The sequence below is a fragment of the Pteropus medius genome, unplaced genomic scaffold, assembly GCF_902729225.1.
Source record: "Pteropus medius unplaced genomic scaffold, Ma_sr-lr_union100, whole genome shotgun sequence".
Lineage (NCBI taxonomy): Eukaryota > Metazoa > Chordata > Mammalia > Chiroptera > Pteropodidae > Pteropus > Pteropus medius.
The window spans coordinates 3,443,594-3,465,621 of record NW_024343733.1 but is presented as its reverse complement, the minus strand read 5'-3'; the positions used below and the strand labels follow the sequence as shown (position 1 = coordinate 3,465,621).

The window sequence follows — 22,028 nt, the reverse complement described above, 5'->3', positions numbered from 1 at the left end:
CAGAGCTGTCGCCAAAGAAAAATAAAACAGAGACACGAACAAAAACCACACGTTCCAGTCACTTACTAGTCAACAAACTTTCTAGATAACGCCTCTTCTTCTAAATACAAGGAAAGCACAAACCAAATCTCACTACATTTCAGGAGTGCTACCAGATCACAGAGAAAACGCAGCCAGGAAATGCAACTCTGACAAAAAGAGACAGGTGGCTTATTGCATAGAAACTGGTGGCTTCGGAACACAAATTTTTCTCAAGTTAAATGGGAAATTTTTGCTGGAAAATCAAAGTAAAGGTTGTGTTTGAATGAATTAGTCCCGGTTGAAGGAACTTCCACTTATCTAACCAGCAAAAAATCCCAACTGGTTCAGGTATATCTGGGATGCTGGATATCACTGCTAAGTGGCCACATGAGAGCACTGAAAGCCAGAGGAAGGAAGGGCCTGAGCAGGAGGCGGGCAGGTCGGAGATGCATAAGGAAGCATAAGGAAGCACAGAGAGTGCAGGGTGGCGGGAGCATGAGCTTCCATTCCACCCACGCTTCCCTCAGAGTTTCCCAGGCGCCGGGCCTGGCGCGAGGCTCTGAAGGTACAAAGACGCTTAATACACAGTTTCCACATTCTAAGAGGGGTCCAGCCAATAAGATCCAACACTGCCAAGAGGCTGAAGGGAATGGGCCAAGAAAAGGCACTGGTTTGTGACCTGTGAGACTATAGCTCAGTGGAAGGGCTAGGAGGGAAGCCAGGTTGCAGGAGGTTAAGACGTGGATAGGGAAGAAGGGAGTTGTACTCTATGGTTATTTATGGCACTGAGAAAAAACGTGCATGCAGAAGAGCAGGCCTGAGGGGTGGTTTGGAGACTTCAAACCAAAAAGTTAAATTGGAAAGAAGTTAACGGTTATGAAGGCACTTTAAAATAATTTCTTAATCTGGAAAGTCTAAAAATTCATTTCCCTAAATCCAGTAACTCAAACTAGGAAAATAATTAGACTAGGGGAGAGCAATGGAAGAACTTTAGCTCTTTCTTCAATGCACTTATATGGAACTCAAAGTTTCTACATTAAGTATGTTTTATAATTTTTAAATAAAGATTTGTAGTACAAAGGGGAAAAATCTGCAAAACTCTATACAGAACATACTCACATAATAACAAAACACAGAAAGTGACTTTAATGTCCATTACTAGAAAAATGAATAAGAAAATTAGGATTTAATTATATCCTAGGAGTTTCTGCAACAAATTAAAGAAAGTAATGAAAAGTATGAAATAACATGAAAAAAGTCTTATCAGTCAAGTGAGGGGGGGAAATGCCAAAAATGTAATGTGGGCTATGCTTATGTTATGTAAGCATAAAAACCCGACTGAAAACCAAACCACATACACACCAAAAACTGTAACAGGGATTGTGTTAGCATGAGAGGATTTAGGTGGCTTTCTCTTCTCCACTTTCTAATGGTTTTGCAAAAACAACATGTTTTTATTGTTGCTTTTATTTTTAACAGAAAAGATACATGCCACCAAAGAAAAGCCAAAATGATGCTGTAACAGACAAGCGTCAGATTGGCAAATGAGGGCTGGAGACGGCGGCGCCACTGCCCAGCCCCGTGTGGACACTGCAGCGGCAGAGTGGGACGGGCATGCGTGCCCAACCCAGCTCGTCGGGCCTCTCCGGGCCTCAGGTATCTCACACGAAGTGAATGTTTGGAACAGAGAGCCTCTAAAAGTCCCTCTGGGTTTAAAACGGTAAGATTCTAAGTTGAAAAAATGAAGAAATCAGAGAACAGGAAAGAGAACGTAGGAATTTCTCTAGTTTCCCACATAATGTAGTATACAGGTAGGGGGAGGGGCAGTCTGTACTAAATTTTAATGCTTACTTCAGACAAAACCACATATAAGCACTATGGGCATTTAATGAAATATTACGTACCACCTCCAGTTTTAAAAGATGCTTGGAAAAAAATTTATGGCTGTAAAGTTAAAAATTGGTTCAAAGTAAATGAACAGTATAAAACAAAAAGGTTAGGTGAAGCTACGCGGCCACACGATTAGCTGCCCTGTAGGCTGCAGATAATCACCTCCGCAGGAGTTATGAGAAGGGCAGACACCGGTGTGGGGGCGGTACGGGCTAAAAGGCTACATTGCTGCAGACACCTCAGGAGGAGACAGCGCTCCAGTGGGCCTTAAAGTATGGGGAGGGGGTTTCTTTTTGGGGTGATGAAAATGTTCTGATATTAGATAATAGTGGATGATTATACAACCTTGTGAATATACTAAAAATCACTGCCATACAACTTAAAAGGTAAATTTTCTGGTATGTGAATTACGTTTCAACTTAAAAAAAGATGTGCTCAGAGGAAACAAAGTAGAACAGTGTGGGGAAAAAAACCAAAGGTACACCAAAGAGAATCACGAGAAAGGCAGGTTAGAAACAAATTTTAAAAGGTTCAAATGTCAGGAAAAGGTAATTGGAAATCATCATCCATGAGGCAGTAAGGGAAGCAAAGACTCACGGACCAAAGTGGGAAAGACCAAAGTTTTGAAAATTACGTGTGTTTCCTCTACTAGAAATACAAGCCTCGGGTAAAAAAAAATAAGTATCAGGTCCTTTTCACCCGATAGGTACTTGAGTATCTCAGGTGAGTCTGTGAGTGAATGAGCATTTGAAGATTACTTGGGTCTGTGTGAAAAGAAGAATAAAGAAGAATCAAGACTGTGTCAATTGTAAGACTAATAAAAATTAGTCTAGGCCTAAGAAACATGATTCTACACCAGGAACATTAACAAAGAGGATTAAAAAGATGGAAAAAAGCAAGAGATTTCCCAAGAGTCTTTGTTCTCTGTCAGTTATATGAAATATATGTAACAGGTTTAAATGCAGAAATGTTACGTAGTTTATAGCTCTAGCTATACAAAACTTAATTCCACTTCTGTAAGAGAGAGAGAGAACAAAAGGGAAGAAAAAGAAATGCAAGCTAAGCAGAAGAGAAAGAAATGATGAGGTGGCCACTGTCTCTTTAAGAAGCTCCTTGGAGATACATAACTGTAGAAAGCCTGGTGAATACAACATTGATTGGGAATGAGGTAACCACAAACACCGCTGTCTCAAATGAAAAGGGATTCAAGATCTGACCCAGAAAACAAGCATCGTAACCACCAGATAAAATTTTAATGATAAACACAAGATGCTCTACATACAAGCAAGATATGAAGTATCTGATGCTAACCCATAAACGTAAGGTTCTCTTAGAAAGAAGAGCCGTGAGGAGCCTCTCTGACCCACAGATCAAGTTTCATCTTATCGATCCACAAAACTCTGCCATCGCTTTGCTCTGTGCTGGCATAATCTGTAATGTTGTGCAGACCTCACGGGAACGCGGCGGCAGGAAAAGAAGGGCTGGCATCTGGACTCCTGGCCAGCCTGTCTTTTGTGAAGTCCATGTCCAGATAAGAAATTTGTAACTGGCTTTTGAGATTAAAGTCTCCTTTATTTCTACTTTTATGATTCTCTCAGTCTACTCTCAACAGTCTGTGCTCGAAGGTCTCCTGACACACTAGGAGACCCCTTTCGGCTAGAATGATGTAAGTCTCTCTCATAGTTATCACAGGATCTCAGAAGTAGTGGGAGGAAAGGACCTTACTTATTATGAGGCTTCAGGCCCACACCTGCACAGTGAGAGGTGGAGCCTAAAGCTGCACTGATGACTGGAGAGACAGGACTCCTGATTGCTGGTCCATTAGCCTTTCTAAAACAGTTCCACTACACCCTCAAGAAGGGCATTAAGCTCTAAGTTGTGGCTGGCAAAATAAATCTAAAGAAAAGTGTTCCTCCTGGGCATATCTTGTTAAAAGTAAAAATGCTTTCTACATAAGGCACTGCATACCACGAAATATCAAAATAATCTGACTGTTTGGAATTTCACTTTAAATGGTGCTCCTTAAGGAATGCTTCTTAAGAAAAGATTTTTCTTTAAAGAAAAAAACTGGCCTACTACTAAGTTGTTAAATCCAAGGTTTGTTTTGTTTTCCTCCAGGTAGGACCCTCTCTTGGGTGGCTCACTCCAAAGTCAATCCAGACTCAGAAGTGTGTGTAAGTATCCTGGTCTCTCTAGCATTAAGTATACAATTCGAGACTCTAGTTCAAGACATCTTCATCCAAAAAGAAAATTTATATTATATATTATACATAAACACATCTCTGTAGTAAAATATAAAGAATTCATGAAAGTGGTTTTGGGAACAGAAGCCAAAGGAAATCTACAGAAGCTAAAATTAAATTTCTTGGCCATAGAGACAAATAAAAGCCCTATTTCAGGGCAAGGTAAATAGCAAATATGTACTACGTGGTGGGAAAGGAAGACTGTGTGTGGCCACAGCCCTTCCTCATAATAAAAGCTTCAGAACAAGAGGACAAGAACAGGACCTCTTTGTGCCAACACTTATTATTCTTGCTTGACTTTTTATGTCTTCATAAAATACAAACTGTGTGCCTTAATGAAAATCTAACATAACATGCCACGAGAGTGATTTAAAAGCTAGCAAAGACATATTGAGACAAATGGATTACAGATCTGCTCGGCAACATTTGCTTCTCAACACTACAGAGCTCTCAAATACTGGGGAACGGAATCTTCTCAAACATGGGCCATGTATACCTATGTATATACGGGAAAGTATGGACTCTCAAGGGAAGATAAGGTTGTTGGGACTCGGAGGGTGGTGCATGAAAAATGAAAGACCTCATGATGAAGAGTATTAAGTGAAAAACTGTTTTTGCTTACCCAGCAATGACGACGCCATCGTGAGAATGCACATCACATAAAACTGCATCGGGAATATGTTCCAGCTCACTCACGGCACCCTTGCGATTCTGTGTAAGGAAAAAGAGGATGCAGATGATACTATTCTTGGGCTAGATGGAAGGCAAGCATTTCACTTTACCTACATTCCACAGTGATTTTTAATGGCATGCACTGTGTTCAACGTTATCTGGACATTCAGAAGGACAAAGACAACTAATGTGTTAAGTTATTAGCATTTACGAGTTACACACACATGAAGAACACTGAACTAGAGGGCACAGGTGTGTGAGGCATACTGTCCCTGTCCCCAAGGGAATTACAGGATGCAAAAGAAATATGTGAGCACATATAACTACAGTCTGCAGAAGGTTGGTCATGGCAAGTATCTGACAAAATTGTACAAAGTATATTGAAAAGTTCAATTCGGAGGAGAGAGTATTTAATAACATTTTACCTGTTAACAACCCTTATAAACAACCCTCGGAATAAAATGAAAAAGTATACACAAAGAAAAAAATCAGGATAGGGAAAAGGAAGAAGACATTATTTCTGACTGAGAGGTCAGAGGTTCATGGAAACAGTATTTAAAGGAAACTATAAAACGCATAATTGGCTGTTTCTGAGGGAACCAGGTGACAGAGAAAGGTGAGAGGGAAATGTTTCTTTCACTATATACCCTTTTCTTGACCTCTGAATTATTTGTACCATGACTATGATTATAGATTCAAAATATATACACAAAATATTTATTTTTAAAATAAAAATAAAGGGAATCTGGAGGAACAGAAAGTATTTACATGTGGGATTTTGGGAAGAGTGAGATAGCTAAGCCAAAAGTAAGCATGAATAAAAGTATTCAAGAATACCGAGTAATCCATCATTTCAACTTTGCTGGACTGGACCGAGGATTAGAAATAGTGTGTATAAGTGCTAAGTACAGTTGTTAGCATATAGCAAGTGTTCAATAAATGGTAGCTACTATTATTTTTATTATCAGGAGACAGATGATGACATCCATTCCATTAAAACTGACGTTTATTAAGCAGCTCTATTCTAGGCACTGTGCATGATGATTTCACTTAATTTGAAGTCTAAGTCCAAGGCTGAGGGACAAAACTGAACACATCCAAGTGGAGCTGTCCTGCTAGTGGAGATATGCGGATGGAAGGGAAGGACTTGGGAGTCACATGTGTGAGGACTACAGCCCAAATCATAAGAATAGCAAAGCTCTTTCGAGGGACAAGGTATTGAAAGAAAAGGAGAGGGCCTGAGAGAAAATCTGTATGCCTGTGGCATTTACTGATTTCTGTCCTGTGCCCCAACCCCCTGGGCTCCAATCTCACATTGGTATTCTGCCCTTAGAGAAATACTAGAAGACCAGAGAGAAAAACTTTATGCAAACACCAGGAAAAGAAATACTACAGCCACCACAACCAGCTTATCAAGTAGTTTCCACACTGCCTTTGAATTTCAGGTCCAAGTAAGTTCATGCATTTACAGGTCAACCCCATTCTCAGGGTCTCCAGACACTGACCTAGGAGACACCAAACCAAATCATCCACCCAACCCACGCTGAGGTCTACCTTGAATGGCACCAAACCACAGTATCTGTGTGCAAAGCCTGTGAGCTTCTACAGCCAAGACTAACTGAGCACCAGATGTGGGCCATGCTCTGCAGAAGGAGCATTAGACATGTCACTGGACAGTCATGCTCCCCACAATCCTATGAGCAGGGCTACTCTGAGCCCCACCTTAGAGACGAGGCAACAAAGGTAAAGCAGCTCGCTGTAACCCCACCTTTCACATTTCGATAGGGCTTTCTTTCATTCTAGAATCAAACAAGAATACCATCACTGCAGTTAATGCAATGTCTGTCATTTAATATTTCATTTATGTAGTCCTCACTGGTCACAGTGTCAGGAAATGGGCCCGAGACATTCCAAAGAGAAGCCTCCCTCACATTCGGCCTGCAGTTTGATCCATGTCACTCAACCGACAACCATTTATTGAGCATTTATCAAATGTATGGCTTTGTGCTTGTCAGAGAAAAACAACAAACAGACATTCAGTTAAACTGCATGTAACGCGTTAAGTGCCAGATGCTGGGAGGTGGATCTTTAAACCACTTCCAGCCCAGATGAGGTACCTACATCCCTCCCTCGCTTTCTCTAACAGCAAAGAGGAAACAAAGAAAGGGGCTGCTGCTTCCAGGGTCTGACATCTCTGAATTCGAGCCAGGGCACATCGAATACCTCCAGCTCTCCCTGCTCACAAATCTCAAAAGTATCCCTTCCTCCCAGACAGAAAGGCCCTCATGAACACCCAGCTCTCACGCTTTCCTTAAAGCACAGCCCCTCCGACCAGGGTTAGACCCTCTGCACCTATCTAAGCAGCTCTGTCAACCCCTTGGTGTCCCTCACACAGACCCACTCAAGCATGCAAGCAAGAGGGCCACAGGGGCCATCCACATGAGTTTATTATCTGGTGAGGATGCAAGCTGGGGGCCAGTGGGGTTCTGACTTAGTGGTGGTATCTTAACGGCCTAAGAAAGGACAGTCATGCTAATTCTCCTTAGAAAGGTGGTTCTCGACCAGGAGCGATTTTGCCCCCCAGGGGACATTTGAAGATGTCTGAAGACCTTTCCAGTTGTCACAGTGCGGGGTGGGGGACGGGGGGAGAGTGGTGGCGGGAGGAAGTATGTACTCAGTAGAGGCTAGGCATGCTGCTCAACATCCTGCAGCAACGCACAGGACAGCCCTCATCAAAAAGAATTATCTGGCCCCAAATGTCACTGGTGCTGGGGTTGAGAAGCCCTGAATTAGAAAACCACTGCTGTTATTAACTAGAAACTGTGTGAGGTTGCCCAGATCAAGAATATCGGTCACTAGTCAGGTTATGAGGTGACTAGGGATAGACATGCACATAGACAATATGTCACCATCAGTAATGAGCAAAAGCTTGTTAATCGCAAAGTCTATTAGGATTGACTTTTACAGGGAAGGAAAGAGCATGGTGCTGCGTCCTCCATACAGCTGACTACCCAGCTACCCAGGTGGAAGAAACACGGCCACCGCAATGCTGTCTTGTCGTGCCTCGAGCAGCTTTATGTAACACTGTGCTTGACAGTTATTTCCTACAGAAACACTTCACTGTGAAAATTTTAGCTGTGATCTAATATTTCTGTAGAGATTTTGAAGTGATAAATGTGATGGAAGCATGCCAATAGGTTATGTGAGGGAAGAGAAGACAGTATTTAGCGATGTTTAATAATCTCCCTCTTACATTTACTGGAAAGAGCAGCTCATCTTTTGTATTCAGGCGGTGCTTTTGCTTTCTTGGTCCATCCAGAGAGACGGTGAAAGTAAAACGGGGCTTCACTGAGCACCACACCAAAGACCCGAACCATGAGAGGGTAAGTGATGGGTATCTCACTCACCCTTCCTCTCCTGGAGAACAGGACGCTCCCAAATAGTGTGGTTGGAAATTGGGGCAGATTCTCTAATGGTGAACAAAACAGGCAACAAGTCGCCAACACCTGAAGGTATGTACGCTCAACACACTCCTCTCTCTGCTTTGACAGTTAACCTCAGGCTGTAATTGGAAGGACTCAGTGTTTAATCTCAGGCTTGGATTCCTGTGCCCTTGTAGGCTATTCTTCTACAGGTAATGAGATTGGCCACTGCCTACCTTCCAGTTGGTTCTTAACATGTGTTCCCTGGCTCGGCACTCTTGGAAGATGAGCTTCCAGCAAGAATAATCAGAGATGCTGCTCTCGGGAAGGTGCCCTTCCTGCTGGCACAGCCTGTACCACAGCACTTCATCTTCTGCAATCACCTTCCACGTCTTGCTCACCTAAAACAGCAGAAGTGACACAAATGTCAAATTCTGCAATTAGAGAAGCTCCTTGTCATCCAAAAATCAATCAACACCTTTATTATTGCCCTGGGTTTATGGCAGTATAAAATGTCTCATTAACAAAACACTCCAAGGTGGAAAAAAAACCAAGCAAATGTTTCCAGTTTTATCTTTCAAGATTTCAAAATTGTTGTATTACCATCTAATATCACATTTTAGACTACTTGGTTAAATTATTATATAACATACAAGAGAAAAATACATAAATACATAAGGGCTAAAAAACACACTGTAACATGTTAATAGAGAATCGTACATGGCTTTTCAGAACAGAATCACTTTCCTTTTTCCAACAGGCACTTGTATTTCCATCTTACAGAGGTGGAGACCGATGGCCTCTGAAATAAAAAGCTATAATAAAATATTCATAACTCTGCTTGTACAAGAAATTCAAATTTATATTATGTGTGAAAACTTAAAAGATTTTCAATGTATAGATTTTAAAAATATTTACCAGAAAACTCAAGCTGTTAACCAAGACTATAAGATCTGATATAGAAAAATTAATGTTACGTCTGGACTGAGTTTAAAATCCCAAAAGTATCCGGAGGAAATGGACGTTCTAGCTATTAGTGCTTTGTTTTCTAATCCTAACTTAGGGACACAATGGATTAACTTCATCACGGCACAATGTACAAAGTTGGGCGTTTGTCAAATATAATTAAGGGACAACTGTTGAACACTGTAGCTGCCTAAGTGTACATTACCAATTAGGGCTAAAAAGAGAATGACCGAAAGGTTTAAAAGGAAAAACCTGGGGAACGGGATGTCCATAGGGGACTGTGAAAGTCTCTAATATATTTCTGGGACTCAATAATGCCACTGCATGTGTAGGACTGTGTGTGTGCCCGGATCTCTCAACTCTGGCAAACCTAGAGGCTCTACACAAGTAGGAAGTAAAGGCTAAAGCAGAATTGTAAACTACTGGTACGCTGAAGGCACGCCTCACATAACAGAGTGTACCTCGGCAAAGGCCGGGGGACTTATTGGTTACGTGTAGTTAAGGAAATCTCTGTCCAGTCACTAGCTAACCACTAAGCTAAGCGAGCAGAGACTTCAGTGGTTGTACATGACAAAGAATACAAACCAGCGAATTAGTCCAGAAAAGTCACATACAGCAGCAAAAGTAACAGCAAACAAACCCTCCAGAGGAGGGAAAATCTGATTTCTTGAGTTGTCACGTTATTTTAAAAGGCCAGTTTTTAACAAAAAATTATGAGCCACACAAAGAAACAGGAAGCTATGACCCACAAACAGAAAGAAGAAGCAGTCAATGAAAACTGTCCCTGAGGAAGCCCAGACGTTAGAATTACTAAACAAAGACTTCAAATCAGCCATTATAAATATGTTCAAAATACTAAAGGAAAGCATGTCTGACAAATAAAAGGCAGTATGAGCATAATGTCTCACCAAGTAGAGAATACAGATAAAGAGATATAAATCAGTTTCTCAAAAGCCAAGTAGAAATTTTAGAGATGAAAAGTACAATACTGAAACAAAAACTTCACTGGAAGGACTCAACAACAGCTATGAGCTTTTAGAAGAATCAGCGAGCTTACAGTCAATTAGGATTATTCAGTCTGAGAAAGAAAAACGTGAAGGAAAAAATAAATAAAAAGTACATAAACGAACCAAAAAAGGAACAAAATGAACTGAGCCTCAGAGACCCATGGGGCACCATCCACGTGGACATAGGCATTATGAGAATTTCCAGAACAGAAGGAGAGAAACAAAGGGATAGAAAGAATATCTAAAGAAATAAAAGTCAAAAGCTTCCCTAATTTGATGAAAAACATTAATCTGCACATCAAAGAAGGTCAACGAACTTCATGAAGAATAAACTCAAAGAGAACCACACCTAGACACATCATAGTTAGACTGCTGAAAGCCAGAGACAGAGAGAATCTTGAAAGCATCAAGTGAAAAAGACCTGTTCTCATCAGAATTCATCAGAAGGGATTCTGTTCTCATCAGAAATCATGGAGGACAGAAAACACTGAGATGGTAGGTTCAAACTGCCAAAAGAAGAGAATGTCAACCAATAACTGTATATCCCACAATACCATCCCCAAAAAATCGAGAAATTAAGATATTCCTAGATAAACAGAAAAATAATTCATCAGCAGTAGACTTACCCTGCAAGAGAATCCTTTCGGCCAAAAGAAAAGGACACTAGGCAGTAACTCAATCTACATGAAGAAATAAAGTACACCAGCAAATGTCACTCCACAGATGAATGTAAAAGATGGTATAAACATATTTTTGCTTGCAATTCTTTTCTTCTGATTAAAAAGACAACCGCCTAAAGCATAGGCATGTGTTGATGGGCATATAATATATAAAGATATAATCTGTATGACATAACAGTACAAAGACAAAAGAGAAAACAAAGTTATATTGGAGCAGTTTTGGTATACTATTGAAATTAAGTTGGTGTTAATCCAATCCAGATTGTTTTCAAATGTTAATTGTAATCCCCAGGGCAATCTTTAAGAAAATAACTTCAAAAATAAAAGAAACAACAAGGGAATTAAAATGGTTTGCTAGAAAAATTTTTATTCGACACAAAAGAAGGCAGTAATACAGGAAAAGAGGAACAAAAAGACATAAGACGTTCAGAAAACATAGCAAATGGCAGACTAAATGCTCCCTTACAATTACATTAAGTGTAAATGGACTAAGTATTCCAATCAAAAGACAAATTGGCAGAATAAACAAACATGACCTAACTATATGCCATCTACAAGAGACATACTTCAGATTCAAACTCAAAGACAAAAGTAGGTTGAAAGTAAAAGAATGAAAACAGATGTATCATGCAAACGATACTAAAAAGAGAGCTGGAATTTGTATACTAATATCACATAAAATGAACTTTTTTTTGCTTTCTTCTTTTTTTTTTTAACGCCTACAGCACCTGATCTTCCTAGGTGGTCTCCCATCCAAGTACTAACCAGGCCCAACCCTGCTTAGCTTCCGAGATCAGACGAGATCGGGCATGTTCAGGGTGGCATGGCTGTAGCCATAAAATGAACTTTAAGACAAAAAATTGTCACGACAAAAGATATTTTTAGAACGAGGGTCAATCCCCCAGGAAGACATAACAATTATCAATACACACACTTAACAACAGAGCCTCAAAATACATGAATCAAAAACTGATAAAAGTGAAAGAAGAAATGGACGGACAGTTCAACAATACTTGTGGAGACGTCAACAAAACACCACTTTCAATAATGGATAGAGTAACTAAGCAGAATATCAACAAGGAAATGAAAGAATTGAACAATACTATAAACCAACTAGGCATAACAGACATCCGCAGAACACTCTGCCCTAAAACAGACTGCCAATTCTTAAGTACAATTGAAGATTCTCTGGGATAGACCATATGCTAGGCCATAAAACAAATCTCAATAAATTTAAAAGGACCAAAATCATATAAAGTGTGTTCTCTGACCAAAATAGAATGAAATCAGAAATTAATAACAGAAGTAAATTTGAGAAATTCATAAATGTGTGAAAATTAAACATCATATCCCTAAATAACTAACAGGTCAAATAAGAAATTGCCAGAGAAACTAGAAAATACTTTGAGATAAGTGAAAATGGAAATGGAACATACAAAACTTATGAGACACAGTGAAGGCAGTGCTTCAAGGGAACTTTATAGCTGTCAACTCCCACACTGAAAAAAATCTCAGATCAATAACCTGGCCTTCAACCTTAAAAGAAAAAAAACTATCAAAAACTAAATCCAAAGCAAGCAGAATGGAGAAAATAATAAAGATTACAACAGAAATAGATGAAATAGAGAAAATCAAGGAAATAAAATTGGTTCTTTGAAAATACAAACCTGACAAACCTTTAATCAAATTGACCAAAAAAATTAAAAAAGGAGCAAGAGAGAAGACTCACATTACTAAAATCAAGAATGAAAGAGGTGCCATCACTATTTACCACTTAAATTTAAATTATTATAAAATTAAAATTATAAATTTAAAAGGACTAAAATAATATAAAGTGTGTTCTCTGACCAAAATAGATTGAAATAAGAAATCAATAGAACTAAATTTAAAAAATTAAAAATCATTAAAATTATTACAACAATTGTATGTCAACAAATTAGATAAGCTAGATGAAACAGATATTCTCCTAGAGAGACACAAACTACTGAAAGCAACTCAAGGAGAAACAGAAAATCCAAAATAGACTTACCACAAGAGGTTTAATTAACAATTTTAAAACTTCATATAAAGAAAACCTCAGGCCTAGATTTCACTGGTGAATTCTACCAAATGTTTAAAAAGGAAATGACACCAATCGTTTATAAACTCTTCCAAAAAACAGAAGAGGGAAAACTTCCCAACTTATTCAAGCTCAGTGTTACCCTGAAACTAAAATCAGACAAAGACATCACAAGAAAACTGCAAACCAATATCTCATGAATACACACAAATCTTCAATACTAGCAAACTGAATCCAGCAATTTACGAAAAAGGATTATATGCCAAGACCAAATGCAATCTATTCCAGAATGCGAAGTTGGTTTTACATAAAAAAATCAATGTAATGTAGCATATTACTAGAATAAAGGACAAAATCACATGAAGTTTTCATAAATTTTTTAAAAAACGGTAAAAATAAAAAAAAAACAAACAGTAAGGGAGTTCTTTATATTTAAAATGAATCTACACTGTACAAAATAATCATGGCATGGCAAAGTTCCTTTACATAATAATTTCCCCAAGGAGACCTAAAGTGATAGGGATATATATAAATTTGATAACATTTTCAGAAACATGTCATTATGACTGTCTCCATTATTCAAGAAGCAGTGTGACGTAATAGAAAATCAGTTACACTTGTGGGAAAACCCCCAGATTCTAGTGCCAGGCCTTTCACTAACTAGCTGTGTCACTATGAGAAAGTCACTAAGCTACTCTGGACCTCTTTCCTCCTCTGTGAAATTGGGGGTGTGCCAGGGGCGGGGGGCAGCTGATCCTAAAACGTCCCTTACAACACTAAATTCTATGACCTTGGGGCCTTCGTTTCCTCATCTTTAAAATGTGAATAATCATACCCCACCACAAACAGAACTGTTGTGTATCTAAATCAAAGAGCTCACAGAAAACTACAAATTAATTCTTTCCATATATGCCACGTACTACTACAGATCGCCACTGATAGCCCTGCAGGATACATAAATACCTTATTATGAAATTATGCTGCTCCAAATACTACTTTAAATAAGTAAGCCATTAGCTTTCATTAAATCTACAATGGGTTTCTACATGCTCCATGGCCGCAGAGAGAAGCTAAAACTTACGAAGTAAAAATTAATCAGAATCCAAGAACTCAGCTTGTTTCAGTCTCAAATTTTCTGATTTTCCATTGCAAGCAAATTATATTTAAAATAATCATTATTAAAATACCTCATTCAACCAAAAGTATGTCCAACCAATATAGACCAACACAACATTGATGGTACATTAAAGTTCTGGCTTCCTCAATTTCATTTTTGCTGTATATGAGGGCATGTAAGCTCTAGGTATGACAGTCACATCACCTAAGTCACGTTCTCTGTAGGCATGGACATTTTGCTTAGAATTCATAGCATCAGAATTTAGACCAGGTTGCATAAAGAAGTGGAAGGCTTCTGTCACTTTTCTTAACCAAAATGTCACACTGTAATGCTGAAGGTGTCGCACTGGCTCAAGTCTTCAATGGTTTAGAAACTGAAAAAGAGGAGTCTTGGAGATCACCAAGGGCCATGTCCCCATCGCCACAAGGGTCCTCATAGAATCCCCAGCAGTGGAAGGCTTCTGGGGAAGAGCTGACCTCCCGAATTAGTCTGACTGACTGCAAGGCACTCTATTAAAAGTACTTCCTTCCATTGGTTAGAAAATGGATTCTACCTAGAGCCCTGATTTTTGCCCTTTGGGGGAAAAATCTGTTCCCTTTTCCACCTGACAGCTCTTCAAAGGGCTGAAGACAGTCATCACATTTCCCCTTAGTCATTTCTTCATTGGTCTAAATAATTCCCATTTCCTTCAGCCAACTGTTATAGGACTTGTTCCCATACCCAGTATCTCTGAATGTACCCTCATATTTCTGAATCTACAGTGTCCCTCTTTAAATGTGGTACTGAATACCTCAAATATGGACTGTCAAGTGCCATGAACAGAAGGATTTTATAAGACGCTAATTTACTTCTTCACTTGCAGATAATAAAATCATCATGGCTACTGATAATGGTCCACCAAAGCTTCTGGAATCTGTTTATTTTATTAAATATTTAAGGCAAATAAAAAGGCATGAAGAATGTTACTAACACCCATGGACTCACAACCCCGCTTAATAAAATACCACTAACAAGCTTAAGACTCCGATGCATCTGTGTCCCCATTCTCTTCTCCTGAATGGTAATCGCAATGTGGTGTTTATCATTCCGAGTCTTTTTAAACACAAATTGCAATTTAAAAAAAAAAGTCCCGATTCCTTATTTCTACAGTATTATTTTTAAAACTAAATTCTTAATAAACTTTCTATATATTTTAAATCCCAGTTCATTGCATACAACCCCCTACCCAGCATTTCATATCATCTTTGCAGCATAATTCTATCATACTTTGCATTAGCTACTTCTCCCATACATATGTCATCTGCAAAATATGGTCTGTGGGCCTTCACGTCTTAATTATTAAAAAAAAAGTTAACTACGACGGGGCTGAGGACAGAGCCTGTGGCAAACCACTAGAGCACCCTCTGCACACACACACGCTGACATGGATCCATTAAGCAACCCACCTGGGCATGGCCACAGCATCAGTCACAAATCCACTTAACCACACTGTCAGCCCACACTTCTCCATCTTCGCCATAACGGCGTCAGGGAAACAGACTCTCATCTGATCACAAGTGATCAGGCAATAAAGAATGGGATAATGACATCGTAGTCCTAGTTTTGACTAGACAGAACATCGTGGTTTTATTTTTGGCGTAAGTGGTCCACAGCTGAGCCTGTCCATGACACTGGGTGGTGTCTGTTCATCCGTCTGTGCAAGAGTGAGTCTCAGCACTAGGCAATTGTGAAGCACAGATAGAGACAGACCAACATCAGCTATGATAGAGCCAGGCCACAACTCAAATAGCTCCAGAGCAGAGGACTTGTCCAACAGACCCCTAGAATTCAGTGTTAAACCAAGTATAAGATAAGGGCCAACATCCAGAGACCCTCAGAGGTTCTCAAAGGCAGACAGTGCTAATAAACACTTAAGAGCAGTTTACTCTGATCCTTGGAAGACATAAGCCTTCCCGTAAAAATTATAAAATGTAATTATTGGATGAAAGACTCAGCATAGCTAAGAGATCATGTAAATGCAAGTCATAATTACATTACACAGATCAGCACCTCCCAAAGCACGGCCAACAGAACAACAGCTCCTCAGGGTGTTAATAAGTTACTTTAAAAAAGGGTTTCACGGTCAAAAGAGTTTAGGGAACACTGGTTTAATCAAAACTAAAAAGGATTCTTTACTGCAGAACTTCTCAGAGCTTTTAATAGACTTACGTATCTGTAAGAGGAGGATGTAAGAAGCTGCATTCTCCAAACTTACTTGGTTCCTGAACACTTCTTATAAGGAATACCTCAAAGGCCTAGTGCTCTGCAGAAGACACTTTATAAAACACTAAAATGGGTTATTGGTCAATCAATTAAGACATGTAGTGGGTGTTAACTACATGCTGAGCACTGAGGCCAGTAATTCTTATCTACATTCCCCTTTGACCTGCCAAACTGCTGCTTTTACATTGGGTGATATCCCATGGACCATGGGGAAGTGTTTTGGTCTCCGACCTTACAGTTAGGCAGGCTGGATCATAAGACTGGCCTCAGGGGGCAATCTTTATAATTCTGAAGTCCAAAAAATTAGCTACGAGGCTAATTCAGGTGGAGCCACTGAATCATTAGCATTTTCGGAGAATCCAAATCAGTTCTCAGTGATTACCAACTAGAATATCGCAATTAAATTAAATATGTTGAATAAATTTTCATGAGAACTAAAGCATACAAGTTTCAGCAACTTTAAAATGCAGAAACCTTTCAGAGATTTTCAAGAAGTCTCAAATATATCAGAACTTAAACTTTAGAAGCTGAAAACAGATTTTTATTATCAGCTTCAAAGAAAATGCCAAGTCGTTTTAAATAACAATCTGAAATTTGGACAAGAGGGTATGGGATGAAAAACTGAGAACAAAAAGGTGATGTTTTGGTGCACCATCCCCACCAGTAGATCACAGGGCTTATTCTGTAGAAAATGATATTCGGGATAAGGTTTAAATCCTGGATAACAAACAATAAATCTCTTTGAGGGATTTATAAAAGCTAGAGGTGAGAATTACTTCCAAAAAGGGATCAGGATTTTACCTACAATTAGGTTTTAAACACAGAAATGTGCCAACAATTTCCTTAGCAAACTATAAAAGGAGGGTGCCTTTTTTTCCCTCTCTCTCTTTTAAAGGAGAACAAAAATGACGAGCTTTAAGAATGAATTCCTTTTAATCCCAGAGGGAAAAAAAATCAACAACAAAAAGACCTAGTTAAACTTTCACAAGTAAATTTTAAAGAGTAGCACTCAAATGAAATCTATTGTTTGGATTTCTTAAGTTATATTAAATCTAGCAAGTTTACAAGCCTAAATTTTCCAAAGGCGTAATGGTCTTTTTTTAATGCATCAGGACTGGAATGGCTCTGCCCAGTAAAAGCCCCACTGAGTGAGCCTCAGCTGCAAGAATTTACTAATAAAAGTGTCTCCAGCATTTTGCTTTATAGCACCACTGTGAACTGCAGCATTACCAAAAAAAAAAAAGAAAAGAAAAGAAAAAAACACTCTTGGCTCAAAAATTAGCTTTACTAACTCTGCCTGGATTAGGGTTACCAGTGAGGCCCACAGCAGGGGAGAAGTGTCACCGTTCCCATCGCACGTTCAAATATCACGTCTACTTTGGAGGACGCACCGTATGTAGACAGCTGTATATAAATAAACTCTTTTTCTCAATTTTCTTTCTTCCCATTTGCTCTTAAACCCACTCACTTTGCCCTGACCATGCTACTGATTCTGGTCAAGGTCACCAGCAACCTCCCAGTTTCTAAATCCGATGTCATTTCTCAGTCCTTTTACCTGACTCGTAGAAGCGCTTAACACGGGTCACTTTGTCCTCCTTGAAAACTTTTATCCCTTGCTTCCAAGGGACTATGCACTTTGAGTTTTGATCCTATCTCAAAAGTACTGCCTTCTCAGCCTCCGCATCTCCTCGGCGTCTCATTGCTGTGGTGCATGTGGGCACAACCCCCGAATCCCTTCCTTTATCTACACTCGCTTCCCTGGTGACTTCATCCAGTTTCCTGGCTTTAAACACCATCAATGTGCCGACAGCTTCCAAGTTTAGATCTTCAGCCCAGAGCTGAACCTAGAACTCATCTCCAGCTCGCATTCAACTACTGATCTTCCCCCCACCTTGTGCATGCACTGTTTTCTCCTTGTCAGTCAGGCCGCCTTGTCCATTCGGGGGCTCAGGCCAAACACCCTGGAGTGAATGTGGACTCTTCCTCCTCTCCTTATACCTAGGCCGTCAGCAGTCCTGGCTCCGTCCACTCTTGCTGGTACAGTCCTGCTCAAACCACCACGTTCCCTCTTCTGGGTTACTGCGGAAGCCTTCTCATTATTCTCCCTGCTGCCCTCCTTGTCCCACTACAGCTTATTTTCCACACGGCGGCCAAAACGATCCCTTTCAAAATGTAAGTCAGACTGTGTCACTCCTCTGCTCAAAACACTTCAAAGACTTCCCATCTCATTCAGAATAAAAGTTCAAGTTCCGTTAATGGATTAAGTGCCTTTCACATTCTGCCCATTTCTCCCTCTCGTATCCCCATCTGCTCACTACACCCCCACATTAGTTTCCAACTGATGCTCTAACAAAGTACCACTAACTTATTGGTTAAAACAATACAAACTCATTCTGGAGGCCAGAAGTCTAAAGTCAAGGTACTGGTAGTGGGGCCGCATTCTTTCTGGAAGCTTCAGAGAAAAATCGGTTTCCTTAGCTTTTCCAGCTTCCAGAGGCCACCCACGTTACTTAGCTTATGGCCACTTCCCTCTTGCCACACAATTTTGCCATTCACATAGCTCCCCACCTTTTCTTCTAGAGTTCTTCGCTTTTTCCTAACCCCTGTTGAAAGGAGGCTGCCACTGTAACCTGGTAAATTAAAAGGAAACCACAGGGTCTCAGGCCGGCATATACCTCCTTGAGAGAGAAGTGTGGTGGCAAAGGTGAAAGGTAAGACCTCAGGGAACCCTGCCAGCAAGTACAGGTCTGCAGAATCATTTCTGCTATGAAAAGCAATTAGCTGCGCTTGACTATGGATTCCAACCCTTAAAGACTTAAGATCTTTAACTATAAAACATCGGGTTTTAGTTTCTCCTATTTGGACATCTGGGAAGATTGTAAGATCACATTTTTCTTGAAGCCAGAAATATCATTATCTAATATACTGGTTTTAGTTCTAGAATTATTTATTTTGATAGCACCTACTTCTTGCTCACCAAGTTTATCTTAAATCTTAAGTTTTTAACTTCTATATCATTCCTCTTTTTCATTGCTTTCGTTATGCATTTTTCTACCTTTTGCTTGAAAAACATGACATTGTTACCTATGTGGCTAAACTTCTACAATTATATATTAGGAAATACATACAACTAAAGTATGTTAAAAATTAAAATTAAAAAGACAAAATCAGAGATAGAGAACAGATTAACGGTTGCCAGGGGTTAGAAACGGGGGAAGAGGTGACCGTGGCTATAAAAAGATAGCAGGAGAGAGCCTTGTGATGAATGTTCTGTGTCTTCGCTGTGGTCACAAAAGTCCACACCTGTGATAAAACTGCATGGAACTAAATACGCACACACAATAAGTGCATGTAAAACTGGTGAGGTGTGAATCAGCTCTGTGGACTGCACCAATGTCAATTTCCTGGTTTAGATATTGTTCTACAGTTATGCAAGTTATTATCAATGGAGGAAACTGAAGGAAGGGTACACAGGACCTCTCTGTACTCATTTTTGCAACTTCCTGTGAATTTATGTTTAAGTTTTTTAAAATAAATGTTGGTAAATACCTAAAAATCTTTACTTCTCAGAATTATTCCTGTCTGTAATATAATAGCACACTTACCCTTCTCATAAAAACCAATTTTATAAATTTGAAATTGACAATTTTGTAATTGCTATTCATTTAAAAATATTATCCTTTAAAGTGCCAAGAATCCTGTGGGCACACACGATAAAATGAATATAAAATTATAAATGGCAAGATGATGAAGCTTGAACGAAGTGCCCAATGAATAACTCTGCTTACTAAAAGCCACACTGTTTTGGAGATATTTCGGCATGACACACTTCCACAGAGACACTAAATCCCTCGAGGACCAACTCAACAGCATGGAGCTTGAGAGGTCAGCATCAAAAGTACACAGAGGTCACAAACTAACGTAGTAGGGCTTTAGACCTGAAAGCAGAAAGCCTCACAAAGAAGAAAAAGGGGAGGTGTGGAAAGGAAACAGCATCAGAGCAAAATCGGCTCTCCAGCACAGTCTGTGGCATAATTAAATCTCAAAAGTCCTCCCTGCTCAGGGTTCCTCACTGTGAATTGGTTACCAATTTGGCATAAAGATCTAATAAGCACATGAGTTTTCTCCAAGGGCACACATACAGTTCATGGTGCCAATTCCACGTAACTGGCCCAATTTCACTAAAATCCCAAGGCAGCTACATTAAAAGAACAAGAGAGATAGGAAAGGGTGAGACAGAGAAAGTGAGCCCCCTCTGAAATAAAATCATAAAGCAGCGGGACGGTCCATTCGACAGAATGATGTCTTCCCTATTTCAAAAATAAAAACACCATGAGAAACAAATGAAAATGCTACTTATTTTTTATTACTTTGTGGTTTTATTTTAATGCTTGAAAAACAAAGCCAATTCTACAAACTACTGGCCATCCACTGTCACCATCATGTAAAAGTGTCATGACAAAAATTCTGGCTTCACAGATCAGAGCCACCTTAGGGGTCTTGTTTAAAATATATTCTATTCTTATATACGTGCTCTACAAATGAGGTTTAAAAAGAAAGACAACACAAATCCAAGTGGCCAAAGAGTGAAGAATTCTGGTGGACAATTGGACTACTGTGTTGCAAATTAAACTGTTCACACCTGCAGAATAATCTCAGCAGCATAACCAATCTACCTTGAAATGCAGCCCCATTGTACCAAAAGAGGATCTCTTCTTCCACTAGATCCTATCTTTCACTGATAAACTCCTTGGATGAGAAAACCAGCAGCAGATGTGAAAGCCACATGGCCCTGTACAATGCAGGAGAGCAAAAAGCAATGTTAAAAGAAAAGATTCCTTAAACCGCAGCTCCCTATCAAGAATGAAGATTTTATCATCTAATGCTGACTTTGTGGAAAGCAGCTAGCTATCAGACCCTATTCCAAAACTTCAGCTAACAGCATCGGGCTGAAATCCAGGACTTGGACTCACTTAGCTACACCCTTGTTTTCGACTCTTGGGAACAGGGCCAACGTGTAAAGTTAGAATATAACAAACAGAGTTTCCAAGGGGAAAGTGGAAGACAATGCAGGTACTCTCAATGTAATCGATAGGCTCTGAGCATGGTTTCCATTTTGGTACATTTTTATTTAGTGAATTTTAGCCTTTAGATAATTTCTTTCATAACTTCTCAAAGATTTCCAAACTGTGCATCAAAAAAGACTTGCCAACGCCCCCTGAAGTAATACCGTGGCAATCGAGAACACTGAAACTTTTCTCAAATTCCTATTTAAGTAGGACAATTATTGTGATTAAACAAAATGCTTCATAAAGAAATAGGGTAAAACCAAAAACTCTCTAAATTGTCCTGTATTATGTGTGAGTTCACTGAACTGCTGCAGAGGTAGCAAGCTCCAGAGTCGAAATGTGGCTAGTTTTCACCACTCTCGAACTTCCTTAAAATTTTTAACTTCACATTCTTGGTAGTGCTTTGGATTTTAGTGTATAGTTCTCCTACCACTCAATTTTACCATATCCTTTCTCTTAAAGGTATAGACACTTGTGTAAAATACATTAGAGAATCCAGGGAAATGGGAAATAGTAACCATTAAACAAGTCGGTTCTCTGGCAGTATGGACAACGGATATTCCAGTGTCTTCTGGGGAACACAGCTGTCCATGAAAAGCCAAATGGTCAGTAATCATAAA

At 39.5% G+C, this 22,028-nt stretch overlaps 1 protein-coding gene and 1 non-coding gene across 5 annotated transcripts in view; both read right to left on the bottom strand.

Annotated features, from left to right (window-relative positions):
• Positions 1-22,028, bottom strand: part of FBXW8 (F-box and WD repeat domain containing 8) — a 103,637-nt gene that overhangs the window by 67,786 nt on the left and 13,823 nt on the right. For 3 of the 4 annotated variants that reach the window (XM_039868235.1, XM_039868236.1, XM_039868238.1), the window contains 2 exons: positions 8,485-8,649; positions 4,777-4,865 (listed from right to left, as the gene is read on the bottom strand). In XM_039868235.1, the coding sequence (XP_039724169.1) occupies positions 4,777-4,865; positions 8,485-8,649 (254 nt within the window). The remainder of the gene's footprint in view (positions 1-4,776; positions 4,866-8,484; positions 8,650-22,028) is intronic. The other variant, XM_039868237.1, reaches the window with a different exon arrangement.
• LOC120606910 (5S ribosomal RNA) lies at positions 11,618-11,736 on the bottom strand. The gene has a single exon (XR_005654020.1). It is a non-coding gene; the product is annotated as a 5S ribosomal RNA (ribosomal RNA).